At 40.4% G+C, this 18,223-nt stretch overlaps 1 protein-coding gene across 1 annotated transcript in view; it reads right to left on the bottom strand.

Moving 5' to 3' along the window:
* ttn.2 (titin, tandem duplicate 2) overlaps positions 1-18,223 on the bottom strand; it is a 171,503-nt gene that overhangs the window by 74,545 nt on the left and 78,735 nt on the right. Inside the window, 40 exon segments of the mRNA XM_036544926.1 lie at positions 51-237; positions 347-643; positions 744-1,031; positions 1,128-1,249; positions 1,353-1,530; positions 1,639-1,786; positions 1,901-2,052; positions 2,156-2,440; positions 2,600-2,714; positions 2,827-3,014; positions 3,113-3,415; positions 3,590-3,889; positions 4,211-4,480; positions 4,581-4,847; positions 4,954-5,078; positions 5,187-5,595; positions 5,686-5,964; positions 6,297-6,563; positions 6,785-7,051; positions 7,360-7,528; positions 7,671-7,768; positions 7,906-8,172; positions 8,487-8,610; positions 9,877-10,019; positions 10,992-11,118; positions 11,269-11,408; positions 11,524-11,790; positions 12,586-12,852; positions 12,967-13,233; positions 13,337-13,463; positions 13,589-13,728; positions 13,842-14,105; positions 14,329-14,595; positions 15,024-15,290; positions 15,393-15,519; positions 15,638-15,777; positions 15,878-16,153; positions 16,239-16,508; positions 16,775-17,173; positions 17,793-17,840. Of these exon segments, the coding sequence (XP_036400819.1) occupies positions 51-237; positions 347-643; positions 744-1,031; positions 1,128-1,249; positions 1,353-1,530; positions 1,639-1,786; positions 1,901-2,052; positions 2,156-2,440; positions 2,600-2,714; positions 2,827-3,014; positions 3,113-3,415; positions 3,590-3,889; positions 4,211-4,480; positions 4,581-4,847; positions 4,954-5,078; positions 5,187-5,595; positions 5,686-5,964; positions 6,297-6,563; positions 6,785-7,051; positions 7,360-7,528; positions 7,671-7,768; positions 7,906-8,172; positions 8,487-8,610; positions 9,877-10,019; positions 10,992-11,118; positions 11,269-11,408; positions 11,524-11,790; positions 12,586-12,852; positions 12,967-13,233; positions 13,337-13,463; positions 13,589-13,728; positions 13,842-14,105; positions 14,329-14,595; positions 15,024-15,290; positions 15,393-15,519; positions 15,638-15,777; positions 15,878-16,153; positions 16,239-16,508; positions 16,775-17,173; positions 17,793-17,840 (8,641 nt within the window).

The following is an 18,223-nucleotide window of genomic DNA, read 5'->3' as shown; positions in this document are numbered from 1 at the left end:
TAAAACATTCTGCAATTCTGCAATGCATCACAGTAGTTATAAATTCTTACCTGAATGTGATGTCTGTGATAGGCAGCTTGTTGCACCTGATCCATTTATCAGTTTCTGGGTCTAACCTCTCAATCCAGTACCCAGTAATAGGGCTACCACCATCCTCTTCTGGCTCGTACCAAGTCAGAGTCAGTGAATCCTTGGCGACATCTGAGGGCTGCAGTCTTGTTGGAGCACCGGGAGGATCTAAAATACAGAGGCACCTTTAACTACCATTGCAATGAATAAGGAAATAAATTGCTTTTCAAATATGTAAGAATTTATTTTAAATCTAAAGATATATACAATAAATTACCAAATGAGTATTTGGCGACAATTGGCACATGTTCTGCAGCAGGACCGATGCCATACTGGTTCTCAGCAAACACCCTAAAGATGTATTCTTTCAGAGCTTCCAGGTTGCAGGCCTTGTAGGTGGTCTGCTTCACAGTAGATGAGAGTTTGTGCCAGACTTCACTCTTGGTGGCCCTCCTCTCCACAATGTAATTGGTTACTTTTGAACCACCATCATCTCTTGGAGGATTCCAGGCCAGGAAACAGGATTCATTGGTGATATCAGAGATATCAAAAGCAGCTGGTGGGCCAGGCTTATCTGTTGGGATGATTCAGAAGAAGACACTGTACCCATTTCTGAAAAACAAATATCAGTTATAATGGCTAGGTCTATAGGACGAAACGGCAAAATACCATACCAAGAATGTTAACATCCACTGTTGCTGTGGCTCGGCCGCTGCTGTTAACAGCCTCAATGATGTAGGTAGCGGAGTCATCCCTCCTGGTGTTGGCAATAAACACTGTGGAGTGACCAGGCTTGGCCTCAATGGAGACTCTGTCATCTGCTTTGAGGACAAGGTCAGCCTTGGTCCACGTTATTTTGGGCTCTGGTTTTCCCATTACACTGGCGGGCAATTCGATCTTGGTCCCTGCCTTGGCAGTTAAGCCAGCGAGCAGTTTCACATCCAGTAGAATTTCTGGAGCCTCTGTAGAATCAAATTGAAATAGAGTTGGCTTGCTGCTTCCTCATCAGATACACCAAAATAGTATAACTAAGAAAATTACTTTTGGGAAGTATGTACCTTTTGGATCCACAGCCAGGATCTCGTCTGTCGCCTTGCAAGGTCTGCTTGCGCCCAGCCTGTTCATGGCTCTCACACGGTAGGCATACCACTGGCCCTCAGTGAGACCTGTTACCTGGAATCTAAGATGTAAATGATAACTATGTTAATGATCCAGCCTTTCACTCAGCTATATTGCCATTAATAATTGATATTAACAAGAACTGACAGGATACTTCTACTCACTTGAGATCTTGCACAGGCTCTCCACAGGGCTCCCATTTGTCACTGCCACGCTGGCACTTGTCAACGAGGTAACCCTTTAATGGCGTGCCACCATCATACTTTGGTGGCTCCCAAGATAAGAAGATTCCATTGGCAGACTTGTCCCTCCATTTCAGATTCTCAGGTGGGTCTGGTACAGCTGTTCAAGAACATTCAGATTTAATCTCAAGGAAGATTATACAGTGTCCCTTCCATTATATAAAGTCAACATTGTAGTCATGACTTTAACTGCTTCAGGGCAACTTACTGGCTGGGGAGGACACATTGACTGGTTCATCAATGTAGGCGGGCTCTCCTGGCCCACACTTGTTGCATGCGATCACTCTGAACAGGTACTCTTTGCCCTCAATGACATCTGTGACAGTGTACTCCTGATCTTGTACACCAGTAATAACCTAAAGGACAATATTTAATGACTCATTCAGCAAGCATCTTGCAATATGAAAATTGATAGGCAAGTGATGTTACATAAAAATAGTTTCAGAATGCTTTAAAATAATTATTCATACCTTGACCCAGGTCTTGCGGGACACTTCACGCTTTTCAATCTGGTAGCCAGTCAGTGGGCTTCCACCATCATGTTCTGGCGCCTCCCACATAAGATGAACATGCTTTCTTGTGACCTCTGCAACCTTGAAGTCTCTAGGTGCACTTGGACATGCTAAACAAATATAGGAGAGGCAAAATAAATGACAGTCAGATCAAGCCTTTTTGGGAGTAGCAGGCAAATTGTCATTAAAATAATGGGAAATGATATCACTCACCAATGACATTCACATTAATCTCTCCGGAGATTGAGGTGACATCGTTCTCCAGCTGGACTGTGTAAACCCCTTTGTCTGGGCGCACACTGGGAGCGATAACCAGCTCTGTGAAGTGTGCCTTTGTTGCCATGGACACACGGTCTCCACTTTCCAACACCTTGTCTCCCATACTCCACTTGGCAGTGGGTAGGGGGTATCCAGTAATGGGGATGCGAATTGAGAGGGGATGAGGGACAATGACCTCTAGGCCATCCCTGAATGCACTGAGATCCATAGTAGGAGCAACTACAAAATAAGAATGCATCCCATTATAATCAACATCAATTTAAAATGTACTGAACACTTATTTGACTAATAATAACCCAAGATTTAAACTCCAGTCTAACAGGAATTGAATAAATGTTATTTCCTTTGTTTCACAACAAAAAGCTGAAGGTTACATACAGTGTGGATCATCTGCCATGAGAGGTCCAATCTTGTCAGCTGGATCTGAAACTCCTGCTGCATTCTCAGCAAACACCTTGTAATGGTACTTCTGACCATGTTTCAGGCCATACACCTGAGAAAATGAAGGTTTTTTTGAGCAACCTCATATATGATTACAAATAATGAATCAAAATGATACCACAATTTACAATTTTAGCGTATGCTGAAAAAGTAATAGAAGATACCGTGTAGCAAAGGTCCTGGCAGAGCCTGGCGTTGCACCGAAGCCACTTGTCCGTTCCATCCTCACACTTTTCAATTATATAACCTGTGATCATACTACCCCCATTGCTCAAGGGTGTGTCCCATGTCAGCTGAACTGAGTCCCTGGTCTGGTCAGAGTAGTTGAAATTCAGTGGTGGGCTTGGCCTCTCTGAAAATAGACCACAAAAGGAAGTGTTATAATTTCTGTAAACTTAAGTGAATATTCAACATCATAATATTTTACAGTGTAATTTTTACATGACTAACCAATGGGGTCCATGATCTTCACTGGATCGGTGGCCATGCTTGGCTTGCCAATTCCAGCCTTGTTTTCAGCTCTGACACGGAAAATGTACTCCTTGTTCTCCAATACTTCATTGATGATGGCTTTGCGGTCCTCAGGTTTGGTAACTAGAGCTGCCTCCCACTTTATAGAGGTCCTGTCTCGAAGCTCAATGATGTAAGCAGTAATTTCAGATCCACCATCATACAGTGGAGGTTCCCAGGTGACAGTGGCACCAAACTTATTCACGTTTCCAACCAGTACATTCTGTGGTGCATCAGGAACATCTGAAATACAAGGCATGGATGAATCAATTACCCCTCCCTTGTTCTACATTTATGCTGCTCTTGCATACATTATGAATTATTACAAATTTCAAAACAAATTTTTAAGGTAATCATTAATCAAAATCAAGGTCCATTTTGTGAAGGAAAAGAAGCTAAATTACACGCAGGGCTTACCAAACTTGTTCTTGGCTTGGACAGGTTTGTCTGTCTCCACATTCGGTCCGCTGCCCACTCTGTTGCGAGCACAGACACGGAAGAGGTACAGAGAGTCCTTCTGCAGCCCGGTCACGCAGTACTCTGGGCCTTCAACACGGTCAGTGGCTAGGGTCCAGGTCTTGCGCTTCACATCACGTCTCTCCACCACATAGGCGATGATCTTGCTGCCACCATCACTCTCGGGCTCGTCCCAGGCAAGACTGACCTCACCATCAGCTGTGTCCACAACATTCAGGTTCTTCACAGGCCCAGGAACATCTGTTAATGGCAATAAATTGGAAGTAGTTAGATCTCTGATTTATTAAGTTACAATGCATGGTATTTAATGAATAATGCTGGATCATGTAAAACAAGTACTCAATAACTACATATACAAATACAAATACAATAACCGGCATAACTGTTATCTGTGAAATCCTCCATCAAAATCATTCACTTTGGACCTCAAGACACTTTTTGACTTTTACATACACTTGTTCAGCGTATAAATTTATCCCGTTTTATCCTTTCAAAGTTTAGATAAAAACAGATGCAGTGTATTTCCTTTGATATTTAAAGCGGACCATTTTGATATCTTACCGATAACATCAAGGTTGATGAATGCCTCTCCCTTTCCATGTTTGTTCTTAATGACAATCTTGTATCGGCCCTGATCGGACTTCTTAGGGTCCTTCAGCCTGTAGTCAGTTCTGTCAGTAGATGTGTCAGTATTCTTCTTTGGCAGGCTGACGTCATTATAAAACCACTCAGCCTCAGCTTGTGGGTAAGCATCAAAGGGAACCATCATGGTCAAGGGCTTTCCAGCATCCGTCACCAGGTTCTGATCTGTGGTCTTGATCTTCGGCACAGCTTTAACAATAAATTAATCAATCAGTAAGCAAATATATGAATAACTTGGATAACCTTTCATGGAGAGGACATACAACTCCATGCAGTGACTATGACATACCTGCCAGTTCCAGCTTAGCTCTGGCATCCTTGTCCTTAGCAATGATTCTGTACTCGCCCTGGTCACGAGGCCGGATTTCACAGACCTGAAGCCTGTGAACTTTGCCCTCACTCATCATCTGGTACTTGTCACCCTGGATAATGATCATGTTGTTCCTCAGCCATTTGACCTCAACTCTGTCTTTGTTCAGCTCGACCTCGAATACAACATCTGAACCAGGGGGCTCAAATACATCCTTGTGGGGTCTGACAATCTCAACTGGTGTCTCTGTAGGGAGAAAATGTGTATATTAAAAGGTCATGTATAGATTAATTGAAGAGAGATTTACGAAATAAATGCGAATATCATAAAAGTGTGTAGTATGAAATCTCACCTTCAACAAAGAGCCTGGCCCTTGAGCGCCTCTCATCCACACCACAGGCGTATTCACATTCATCATCTGGTCTGCACTCCCTAATGAGCAGTCTGCATGTCTTGCCATCTTTTTCAAACTGGTATCTAAAAGAAACAAAACAATTATATAGACTGTCTATAACCAAAGCCCTACCCAGCTGACTACTCTCAAAGTTATGATCAAAACCACATCGGTTCACACAAGTGGCATACCTTGGTCCTTCTCTGATCTCACGGCCGTTCCTATACCATTTGACATCAGCCTTCTCTTTGGAGAGCTCACAGGTGAACTCAGCATCCTCAAACTCAGTGACAGTCTGGTCTTGGAGATGGGAGGTGAAATCGGTGGGTGCCTCGCTAATGATCAGCTCAGCTGTGGACTTGTCGGTGCCAGCAATGACAGTGTACTCGCCCTCATCCGCAAGGCTGCAGTCCTTGATAGTCAGCGTATGCTTGTTCTTGTCCACTCTGTACTGGACTCGCCTGTCGAAGGAGATCTCCTGTCCTCCCCTCATCCATTTGACTCTCACATTGGGCTTGTTCACTTTGCAAGAGAAGGTTACAATCTTCTTTTCCTGAGTATCGCAATCTTCAAGAGGCTCAATGATCCTCAGACCTTCCTCTGTAGGCACAGGTTACAGACAAGTCAGTCAGAACAACACATTACACATGCTATTTTTCATCAATAAACAGTCACTGTTAAGATCCTTACCCTGTACACTGAGTTTAGCTGAGCTCTTGGCTTGTTCACCACGATGGTTTGTAAGCAAAATTGTGTAATTTGCTTCATCTGACGTCTGAGTGTCTTTGATCCTCAAAGAGAACACAGTGTCTTTCTGGACCATAATGAACTTGCTGCTTTCAAACAGTGTCTCATCATTTTTCAGCCACTTGGCCTTAGCATGTTCAGTGTTCGCCTCACAGTTGAAGACAGACTCATCACCTTCCTTTCCCTGTGTGTCTTTGATGGGTATGATGATCCTGAGTTTTTCTGTTAACATGGAAACAAAATGTCAAAAGTAGGTACAGTGAGTACTGGATTTATTTGCTATTTGAATATACATTCTCAAAAATAAATACCTCATGTAGTTAAAACCATGTTTTTGTTTCTTTTCAAAGGTTGTTGAGGTGGCTGAAACATTATGTTTTTAGCTCAATGTTGCATTTTCTGGAACAACTTTTGTGTCATTTTTGAAGGTCTCTGTAATTAAATTTTTATGGAAGAACTTCCTCTTGGTTGTTTGACTACAAACCTACTTTTACTCATCGGTGAATGTATCAAATAATATTGTTTTAATTATATTTTTATAACTAACAACCTACCGATCACAGTCAAGTCCGCTGTGGCCCTGGTGGAGCCAATGAGGGCAACATAGCCTCCCTCATCCTTTAGCTCACAGTTTTTGACAACAAGTACTCTTCTCTTGCCATCAGAGATGATGTCATACTTGTCACCAGCTTCAAGCTGCTTGTCATCCTTGAGCCATTTGACTTCATATGTGTCCTTGGAGACTGAACAGACAAATTCTGCCTTTTCACCCTCAACAACTTCTTGGCTCTGAGGCCTGGAAATAAACTCAGCTGCCAGTTCTGAAAAGATAAAAAAAAGATTAGTTGAGATAGAGTTCAGTCTCTTAACATATGCTAAGATTACAACCAGCATCTAATGTTTACTTTTTCACTTCCCACTAGCACTCTAAGCTATTTTTAAAGTACTGCCATTTATCTAAATTACAACACAAAGTGCAACATAAGCCCTCTGACTGTAGTCTTAATCAAGAAAGTGGAACATAAGGAAATCTAAGACCTACCATTAATTCTCAGTGTTGCTGAGGTTCTTGAGCTGGGCAGCCTGCAGTTATACTCCCCACCATCATCCATGCGAAGGTCCTGGATGATGAGTATCCTCTTTTTGCCATCCATGCGTTGTTCATATCTGCCACCCTCAGGCAGCTCCTGGTCACCCTTGTACCATGTGACCTCTGCACTGGGCTTTGAAACCTCACAAATCATCTTAATGCTGTCTGTTTCGGTACCCTCCACATTGGACAGATTCTTTGTGAATACAGCCTCCTCCTCTGTAATGCAAATGCATTGTAACAATTAAACTCTGACTTAAATACGCTGTAAACCTAAATTTGCACAGTGAAACAGATCATTTTCATTATACATGCAAAAATTATTACAAGTTTGGGTATTTTAAATAAATCAGAATAGCACATAGTCATCTTTAATAACCCATCCCTTATGATTTGTCCTTGGCAATTACTGTTTCTTCAGCTTGAATTTTACACTTTTAATTTACTTGTTCATTAATTTGGGTAACACTTCAACAATTGTAATAGTGTATTCTAGAAATCTTAGTCAGTAGAAAGTTCAGACTCACCAATGACAGTAAGCATGCCAGAGGTTTTGGCGGTCCTTGCGTCACATTCATATTCAGCCTCATCATCAAAGACTGACTTGTTGATAATAAGAATGCGTTGGACACCCTTCGCAATGATCTCATACTTCTTGCCCTTTCTGATTTCACTGCCATCCTTGAACCATCGCACCTGTTTACACAGAAAAATACACAGGGGGAGAATAATGATGAATTTCATCAATATTGACGATTTAAATGAGATAATATAATCACAGAATATAAAGCTAACATGCATTTGTCTCAGGTTTAATGATTTGCATTACATTACATACCTTTGCACTTTCACGAGAAACTTCACATTCAAATTTGGCAGATTCCTTCTCTTTGACCTCAACATCATGGAGTGGCTTAGTGAACTCAACATGTGGAGCTGCCAAAATAAACATTTACTGTTAACATTCTTTGAAAGTACTCATATCAAGTACAGTCAACTTATAGCATGCTCACTTATTATATTCTATTATATATTTATTATATTTATATATTTATTATATACGTTTAACTTACGCTCAACACTGAGGAAGGCAGAAGTCTTGAAATCTTTGGCATCACAAGTGTATGTCTTTGAATCATCAGGTGTACAGCTGTGAATGATGAGTCTTCTCTTTCGGCCATCAGCCACCATGTCATACTTCTTAGTCTTGCGGATCTCCTGTCCTTCTCTGAACCACCTAACTTCAGCATTTTCTCTGGACACTTCACACTCCATAGTGGCAGTGGCCTCCTCCTCAACGGTCTGATCCTCCAGGGGTTTGGTGAACTCAACTGGTGGCTCTACACGATGAGACAAACATCAAATAACTTTATTAATACAACATCAAGTACTACCTCCCTACCGTCCTACAACTCTACCTAGTGGTAACAGTAAGATAATAAGATAACTTATCTCATTAAAGATAAGATTACAGCAACAAGACAATTACTAGAAAAACACTGCTGCTATTTGGCTTGTTGCAGTAAATGTTGATAAAATATTATGTGGCTACTAGTATGTGGTATTTATCAGATGTGGTATTACATGACTAGTAGGGTATTTTTCAGACAATTTCATCATATTTTCTAATGATGATAAATCAAATGCCCCCTACCTTTTACAATGAGCTTGGCCTTGGTCATGAAGTCTTTAGCTGTCAGTTTTACTTCTCCAGCCTCCGACATCTTCACGTCCCTGAGAGTCATTGTGTGAGTTCTGCCTTCTGCACGAGTGACAATCTGAAAAATCAAATTTAACAGTTAAAAGCTTGTCACGTTCTTGTATATAATGGAAATCTAAACTGCATTACTGAGGTCAGCTAACTATACATATGTAATGAACGTGAAAGAGGTCCGTTCCTCCATGAGTGAGATACGAATCTCTGTTCTCCTTACACAACTCACTCAAAACCAATGTGCTAGCAGTTTAGCTACAGCAACTTTTAACTTTTTGTGCTAAGCCTACAGATGAAAATAAGCTATGGGACTAACTCTAGTACAGCACACTGTAGGTACTGTATATTCTGTTGCAACCGTCCTGTTCAAATTAAATAAATAAACACAATCTAATTCAACCTGAAAGACCTCTTTTTTCAGTTCACTTCAATTCACCTCACATTTTCATCATGCAGTTGCCAGTCATTCAAACGGCTTGGACAGGTGTTTTTGTTGCCACTTCCTTCTGCTTTGATTTATGCTATACCATAGCCTACTCTTACTTTACATAATATAACCAAATAGCCACTTGTTCATCGTGATTGACAGGGGATTTTAATTTTACTGTGTTAAGAGCTAGTAAATGTCACCTGGTTGGTGACACGTGCATGTTACCCAACGTAAAAAATGCCAACATCGTGGGAAAGGCTCGCAAGGTTTTCTGACATGCAACAATCCCAAAATCACTGCATCATCACCGCTTAAACATGCATAGTTGTATGATTACATAAATGAGAAATATGATCATGGTCTTTTTTTTTAAAAAAAAAACTAATTTACTCATGCAATTCTTGGGCAATATACACTTTGTATTCGAACAGCCCCACTTACTCCCTACCCTGGACACAAACATTTCAAGCGGTTAAAAATAACCAGAGAAACGCCTGTGGGGCAGAACAACCCTCTGTGTTATCTCAGATAAAAGTACTCAAGTGGAATTCAAATCTTCCCAGGTCCATATATGCAGAAAGAATGTAGCTGAAAAAGGCAATTAGGAATCCAACCAAATCAAAGGAAATTCAGAATGTGAAAACTGAATAGTGAAAGTACTATTATAAAAAGAAATATAAAATAATGACAAAGTTTGCCATGAGCTATTCTTCAATATCGTAGCGCTAAAAACAATAGCAAATTTTAAAATCTGAATATAAAACAAGGTGCTAATAGATAAAACTTGTGTTTAACAACCTCGCTGAGTGTATTGTAGGCCTGTATCCGTTCCAAGCATTCATTCATTAAGCATCAGTGTTTGTAGCATTACTGCTTTGTTGACAGTTACATAAAACTTACTCTGTCACTTGGCTCCAGCTTAGTGCTCCCAAGGAACCATTCCACTTTGATTCCTTCATAGGAGAGTTCGCAGTCAAAGGTGGCAGTCTCCCCGGCAGTAACTGTAACATCCTTGAGGGGCCGTAGGAGGCCAATCACCCGTGCTTTGGATTGAGGAGAAGACATGATTAGTGCTTCCCAAGCCCCAAGAGAAAACAGTAACTTCTCAGCGGCAAATCCTCATTTCGCTGTCCCTGTGAGAAGCAGGCCACTGCTCAGGGCTGGTATTCCTGTGGGACAACTGGGGACTCTGGTGACGAAGGACTTTGAGGGGCCTCCTTCATTTGCATATTTGCAGTTCCTCAAGATGTATATGGTCAGCAGAAAACTTGGAAGTGAGGGATGACGTTGCTCTGCCAATCACTAGCCACCTACTCTAGATAAGGCTTGCAGCTTCTAAAATAGCTGTGACACCTGATTGGCCACTGGCCCTCCCCCGCCAACCCACCACACTCTCCTATCTGTTGCTGTCAATCAATCTCCTGGAATATTCCAAGGAAAGACGACTGTCGAGGTGCATGTTACCCAACGTAAAAAATGCCAACATCATGGGAAAGGCTTGCATTTCATAATGTAATGCTGCATGTGTTGTAACAGCTCTGTGCAAGGTTTTCTGGGGTACAAAATGATTGCCTTGGTAACTAGAACATGAAAAAACACCACGTCCCACACGAGAGGTGTTTGCAATCCTCCCTTAAACACCTATTTCAAAAACGTACTACCCTAGGCACATTATTACATTGTTACATTTGGCATGGTATTTTGTCACTGATAAATCTGCTTAACTGCAGTGATCTACATGTCAGAGTGACAAGGAAAAAAGATTTCTCAGTCAAACAATCGGAAAATATGTGACATAAATGATATTAAGCCCAGGCAAGCTGTTTTCACTCCTTTGAAGTCAGGCCGTAAACAGGTTTCATATTGCTCAGAATTTAACATGAAATCTTCGTCTTGTTGTTAAGCACAAAAAACAAGTGATGCAATTTAGGACAAAGTAGCATAAGTTTGTTCAGACTATTTCGCACACATGAAGGTGTGTGCATATGCATGCGTGCATGTGTGATCTTTCTCACCTTTAACTCTGAGCTGAGCACTGGATTTAGCATTTGCAGCCTGGAAGTCTACAGTACCAGCCTGGTCCATGCGCACATTGTACAGGATAAGCATGTGCTTGGTGCCTTCTTCCTTTTTCTCACAGTCCTTTAAGGCACAAAGATACATTGTCACAAGTCAGTTATACTGGAGAGCAGGTGAAAAAACTTTGTTTATGTGTTTTGCAGTTGAAGTCTTGTTTCTGCTAGAAATTGTACTGTTGAGTGTTTAATAATGTGTTGAAAAAGGATCCCTTACAGGAGACTGGTGAAGGGCCTCTCCTTTGAGCTTCCAGTGACCATGGACATCTTCCTCTGAGATCTCTGTCTCAAAGCGAGCAGTCTCAGTCTCTGTCACTTCTACGCTGTACAGAGGACGGACAATCTTGATATCACGGTCTGTAAGAGAATAGACAATAGCAAGATTAGAGTTTAACAATAATCAAGGCACACTGAAAGCACCCCCCCCCCATTTATGAACACTTCTATATAGTAGAAGGTTCTGAATACAAACCCTCTATGTTGAGTTTAGCAGTGGTCTTGTCTGAACCGCAGTCGCAAGTGTATTCGCCGATGTTGCCCTTCTCTGCCTTCTTCACAGTCAGAATGCGCTTCTTTCCCTCAGCTTTGATGATGACGTTCTTGGAGGGGGTGATCTCCTTGCCATCCTTGAACCATTTCACCTCAGCGGCAGGCTTGCTCAGTTCACACACCAGCACCACCTCATCCTTCTCTACAGCTGTGTAATCCTGCAATTTAGTGATGAAGTAGGGCTCTCCCTCTGTGAAGCACAAAGAAAATATTTTCTGTGAGTGAACAATGTCAGAAAAATCCAAACATACTTTTTTACATCTTTCTTATAATATTCTTTCGTAATTAAAAAACACAACAAATTTTATTTAGCGAGGTATATGTTTTTATGTACTGACTACTTTACATCTCTACCTTTTCAAAACGTATTCATCAATAACATCAAAAATGTTACCCACAGTTTGTACCATAGCTTGAATGGAATGTGAATGGACACTATACTGAATGTACAAGAAACTATGGAAGAAAACAGATTGTGAATAAAAAAGGAAACAAAAGCATTAAATCCCTAATCTACCTTAAACCCTGACCAGTACATAATAATAATAATAATAATAATAGTAATAATAATAATCTAATAAAACTCTAAACACAAAGGGTGATATTCTGTCAGAGGCCAGAGATACACCCTTTACTGATCTTATTCCACACCAGTTCCCAACCAGCATTTGTCGCTAGGAAAACAGATCATAAATCATCACACTGACACTATTGTCACTGGCAAAGCAGGTGCCAGAAGTGCTGCCTTGTTACAGCTGTCAGAAGAGATTCACACCGAAAGGAATGCAAAAGGTTGTAGTCAAAACATAGGTATGGCAATCCTGTTTTCTGTTTTAATAAAATGCCAAGGCGTACAAGGCCATATGCCTGCTTATCATCTTAAATTTTGATACTTTCAGCCACAGAAAACACAGACATGAGTACTCAATATGCAAATATATTGTAACAAGATCTGCAGTGTTACAAAAATACATAATCTGCTTACCAAGAACGGTGAGCATAGCCTCTGAGCTTTTTCCGAGTGCCTCCACCTTAATGAGGGAAGTGTCATCAATGGATACCTCTTTGAAGGCCAGGGTGTGGACCTTGCCGTCCTCTGACATGTGCACCACTTTGCTGGGGTGCAGACGCACATCGTTTTTATACCAGGTGACTGGGACCTTCTCATGAGAAAGTTCAATACTGAACTCTGCCGTCTCACGCTCTTTGACTGTGACATCTTTGATGGGTTTGATAAACTCAAGGCGAATTCCTAATAGGACAAAAATGAACAGACAAAATAAGACTCAGGTACAGACTGCAGCTCACTGTCTGATTTGATAGGGAATTTGAATATCAAACAGCGATGTAATGAAGGATACATTACCTTGGATGATCAATTTGCCAGTGGTTCTCTTGTCCTCAGCCTCAAACATATATTTGGCTTCATCCTCATAGGCAGCAGACTTTACCACCAGAGTGTGCCTCTTTCCTTCATGAAGAATTTTAAACTTCTCATCATCCTTCACCTCCTGGGTTCCTTTCAGCCAACGGAAGCTCTTGGCCTCCCGGGACACTTCACACTCAAACCTTGCCTCATCTTTCTCATACACTTGTACATCAGACAGAGGAGTTATGAAGGTGAGCGGGAGCTCTGCAATTCAGATAGAGAAGACATAGTTATATAATTTTTGTATTATACAAGGTCTACAGCAAAACTGCATTTAGATTGCTCTGTGGTGGTAGGAAAGACATACCTTTCACTTTCAGATTAGCTGCGCATTTAGCATTAGCAGCCTGGAATGACACTTCTCCTGTCTGGGGAATCTTGCAGTTGTATAATGTCAAGACATGCTTGGTACCATCTTCGACAATTTCAACGTCCTGAAAATCGTATCACATAATCAAATCTGTATGTTCATGCAAATAATGACGTAACAAATAAAATCAGTATATAATAATGTATATAATATATAAATATTTTCATAATAGGAAATTATGATCCATACAAGGGAAGGGGTCAAGACTTCTCCCTTCAGCTTCCACTGGGCATGGACATCAGTTTCAGAGATTTCCACCTCAAAACGAGCTGTCTCTCCATCAAAGAGCTCCACACCATACAAGGGACGGACCACCTTGATATCACGAGCTACAAATGGCAATTGGAGGCAGTTAATACAAAACGTAATACTGATGGAGAGGACTGTGCATTTTTAATACCAATTTAATTAATGGAAAATGACAACAGCCTCAGATTCTTACCTTCAATACTGATATTTGCCATTGTCTTGTCTGTCCCACAATCACATACATAATTTCCTTTATCTTTGTTTTCCACTCTCTTAATGGACAGGATTCTCCGTTTGCCATCAGCCTTCATGGTGACCATCTTAGAAGCTTTGATTTCAGTCTCATTATGGTACCACTTAACAGGCACGCTCTTGCTCAGCTCACAATCCAGAATGACCTCGTCTCTCTCAACAGCAGTAAAATCTTGCAACTTAACCGTGAAGTATGCATCACCCTCTGAAATAAGAAATGCACAGGGTCACCAACATGATAAAAGAATGAGGAAAGCTAATTTCTTAAAAGGTGTATACTGTATACAACACTCTTGGGTTTCCATGTGGCACAGCACACAAATTAGGCAATTTATAAACATGCAATCTACATTAGACAGACTCTACCACTGCACAAGGTCTAACATCTAAAAGGTTAAAAAACGTGAAAGAGATGGAACAGGGTTTACCTATCACCATCAGCTTAGCAACTGTGGATATTCCTTTAGCCTCTGCCTTAACTTGGCAAGTGTCATCTAGAGTCACATCCTGGATTTCTAATTTATGTTTTTTTCCATCAACATGAGTAAGCACAGTTCGGCTTGGATGGACTTTTGTTTCATTTCTGTACCATGTCACCGGTACATTCTCATGAGAGAGCTCAACCTCAAACTGAGCTGTATTACCTTCCTTCACCGTTTGGTCCTCTAATGGTGTGGTAAACTTGAGCCTCATACCTATAATATATTAGTTCAGCATTTGACAGATTTAGCTTTGTGAAACTACTGCCACACTGGGAGTGCCAGAGCTGAAGAGTGAATTAATCATTGTATACAAACTTTGAGATGTGTTACAGACATTTCAATATTGAACAACCATTAAACACAATGACACAAAACACAAAAACTGATTCAATTGGTTCAATTGTGTATGGGGGAGACCGAGGACGTCAACACCAACAATTAATATTTGTTCTTATTTTAAGAATCATGAATGTACCATTTAATAAATTAATTACATTTTACATACAAGTGTCACTGACAACATTAAACAGAGCTGACATGACACCACAGAAAGCCCATTGTGTAAAGAGCAATGTGTGAAAAATTCTTTTGTTCACGTACAAGAGCTTGATCTATCAAAGAAAAAAAAAATAAACACTTACCTTCTACTGTCAGTTTGGCTATTGACTTTTTGCCTAATACTTCAATAGCGTAATGTCCTTCATCATCAAAGTCACAATTATTGATGACCAGCATGTGTTTCTTCCCATCATCAATGATCTCATATTTTCTGCCTGATGTTATGATTTCAGATCCCTTTGTCCACATAACCTTGGGGACATCCCTTGTGATTGTACACTCAAATTTAGCCTGCTTCTTTTCGAGCACAGTAACATCCTTGAGCGGAACAGTGAAGTCCATTTCAATCTCTGTGAAGAAAGAATAAAAATGACACACTGTATACTTACCATACTGACTAAAAATACAATACTTACCATCCTGACTAAAAACTCAATGTGTGATTTACTTACCTTTCACTGTCAGTACTGCACTAGTAACAGCATTCAGGGCTTGGTAAGAGACTTCGCCAGACTGGTCAACTTGGAGATTTTTCAGAGTGAGGAAGCGCTTCTTGCCCTCTGTTTTGATTTCACAAGTCTAAAGTGAAGAGCAATTCAAAACAATTTGTCATTCATTGATGCATAGATATAAATCTTCAAATATATTCGTGTTGATAAGGAATAAGGATGTCATTGTGCTGAAAACATGATCTTACTGGTGATCTTGTCAAAAGTTGCCCTTTCAGTTTCCATTCACCAGGAACGTCCTCTTCAGAAATTTCAGTATCAAAGCTGGCACTCTGTTTCTCATAGACCTCCACACTGGAGAGAGGCTTCAAGATCTCAGCTTCACGCTCTGAAATATTATTAAACAGTAATTATACGAAGAGTTGGTATTTAATGATATATGTTAAACCTCAAAAGAAATGACAAAACGGCATTAATTTTTCTTTCACCTCCAAGAGTTAGCTTAGCTGCGTATCTGCGGCCTTCAACCTCCACGGCATATTCCCCTACATCATCTGGAGCAGCATTCTTAATGGCCAGAGTGAGATCCCTTCCATCCTTCTTGACTTCAGTCTTATCAGTGGGATCAGTGGGAATCTCTGTGTCTCCTTTAAACCACTTCCAGTTGGGAGTATCTTTAAAGAGCTCGCATTTGAAGGTGGCGGTGGCCTTGGGTTTTACATGCTGGTCTCTCAATGGTTTCACCAACCAGTCTCTGATGATTTCTGCAAAAAACACAGTCTTTTCAGTTAAAGGTGAACCAACACAAACCTAATGAGACAGGACTTCAAAAAGTTTGTAGGCACATACCGATGACTTTGACATCTCCTTCTGTCTTGATGTTTTCACATTCGCATGTGTAAACACCAGCATCATCATCACCCGAGTCCTGGATGGTCACAGCACGTTGGAGTCCAATGACATTGATAGCCACCTTGCCTGGAATCACCTCAAGAGGCTTACCGTTCTTCTTCCAGACCACATCTCTGTCTTTGCTCAACTCACAGGTCAGGTACATAGGTTGTCCCTTGATCACTGACATCTCTGGTTCCAAGGTCTTTGTGAATTTCACAGGCAGTTCTGCAACAACAATTCATATACACTGCATACACATATACTATATTGCTTTTCAATGTATACACATATATATGAGGAAGTGTTCTCAAAACATTCATTTGATAGAAAAATACTCTATATCTCTCAATTATGGATGGTCAGTTATGTATATTTTAGTTATAACAGGTTTAGACAATTTCATTATTATTTTAAATATATGTTCTTTTGATCCTTTTCTCTTCTTTTCATGATTTAATGCTATAGGACTTAAAACCATGCAATGAAAATACCTTCAACAATAAGTTTGGCAGTTGAGGTCTTTTCTTTGTTGCCAAGCTTGGCGACACAAGTGTATTCACCAGTGTCTGACAGCTGGACATCAATAATTGCCAGCTTACGGTCCTTGCCATCTGAGGTAAACTTGTGTTTAGGGCTCTCCCTCAAGTTGCTTCCATCTTTCATCCATGTGGTGATAGCAGTAGAAGGTGAGATCTGACATTCAAAAACAGCTGAGGAGCCAATGGACTCAGCTTCCTGTAACACAATGTCTTTTAGCTCTTTCACAAACTTCAGTGGGACAGCCTTGAGCTGGAATCCAAATGGTGAATCCGCAGGAGGTTTGTCACCTCCAGCACCAGGCTTCAGGCCTCTCCTCTTGTCTGCATCACCAGGTGAGGGGGTTTGTCTCGCTAAAATTCAGATTTTAACACATTACCTCTGTTTCCATTACACAGCCATTCAGTACATGCTCTTGTAAGTTGGTATGATGTAGCCAAAGGCAACTTCACACCCAAAGATAAAATTAGATGAAGCAAATTCTAACTATCAATGCAGATCATAGCAGTTTCTTCCAGGTGCATCAAAAACATATTGTAATGCATGATTTCACTTCTCCATTTCAGTTCCAGACCTGCTGTACCAATTCAATAAAGTGAAGTCCAGTAACAATCATTAGATTTTCTTAGCAGATATTATTGAGAAAAAAAACAACAACGTTGGAATAAAAACACAAATTTGAGGCATTTCCCAAATAATTCCAAAAAGTGCAACTTTCCACAACTAGACATACAGGTCAGTATGGTACAATTTAAGGACACATGTATTTTTCTTCTATACATAGACTCTGAACAAAAAGAACATTCTTTCCCACAGATAAATGCATAAAAGAACATTCACACGGACAATTCTGCTAAAAATAAATTAGTTCCAAGAAAATATATATAACTGTAAGATTCAGTTAAGATTCTCTGCATTGCAGTCATTTTAGCAACACACACTATGCACTCCACACATGCATATCTGTCTCACCTTTTATGCCACCTCTCCCTTTGCCTGGTTCCTCTTTTGGTTTTCCCTCTGCATTGAGAAATTTGTTATAATGATTATAACTTTTCATAAAACTAGGGAACCTTTAAAACCAGCTGAGATTAAACAGGGTCCCCAAAAAGCTGGGTTGTTGGATAAAACAATGGACAAAAACATACATGGATGGATGAATAAATAAAGACAAGATGACAGGGAGAAATTTATCATGCCACATATTAATATAATGATCAGTTAGTCTTATGGAATGGAATGATCTTCATACCATCACATTTTGTTATGGAAAGAAATACTGAACTTGCCTTCTGCAAGGAATTGATTTTTTTTTCTTTTTTACTAAAACACAAACACAACATCACACTCAACATAGATGAGGACAGACAGGTGTTGGTTGGAAATAAATTAAAAATGGACAC

Source organism: Megalops cyprinoides, chromosome 14 (genome assembly GCF_013368585.1).
Source record: "Megalops cyprinoides isolate fMegCyp1 chromosome 14, fMegCyp1.pri, whole genome shotgun sequence".
In the NCBI taxonomy this organism is placed as follows: domain Eukaryota; kingdom Metazoa; phylum Chordata; class Actinopteri; order Elopiformes; family Megalopidae; genus Megalops; species Megalops cyprinoides.
The sequence above is the reverse complement of the archived record's forward strand: the minus strand, read 5'-3'. Positions and strand labels throughout refer to the sequence as shown.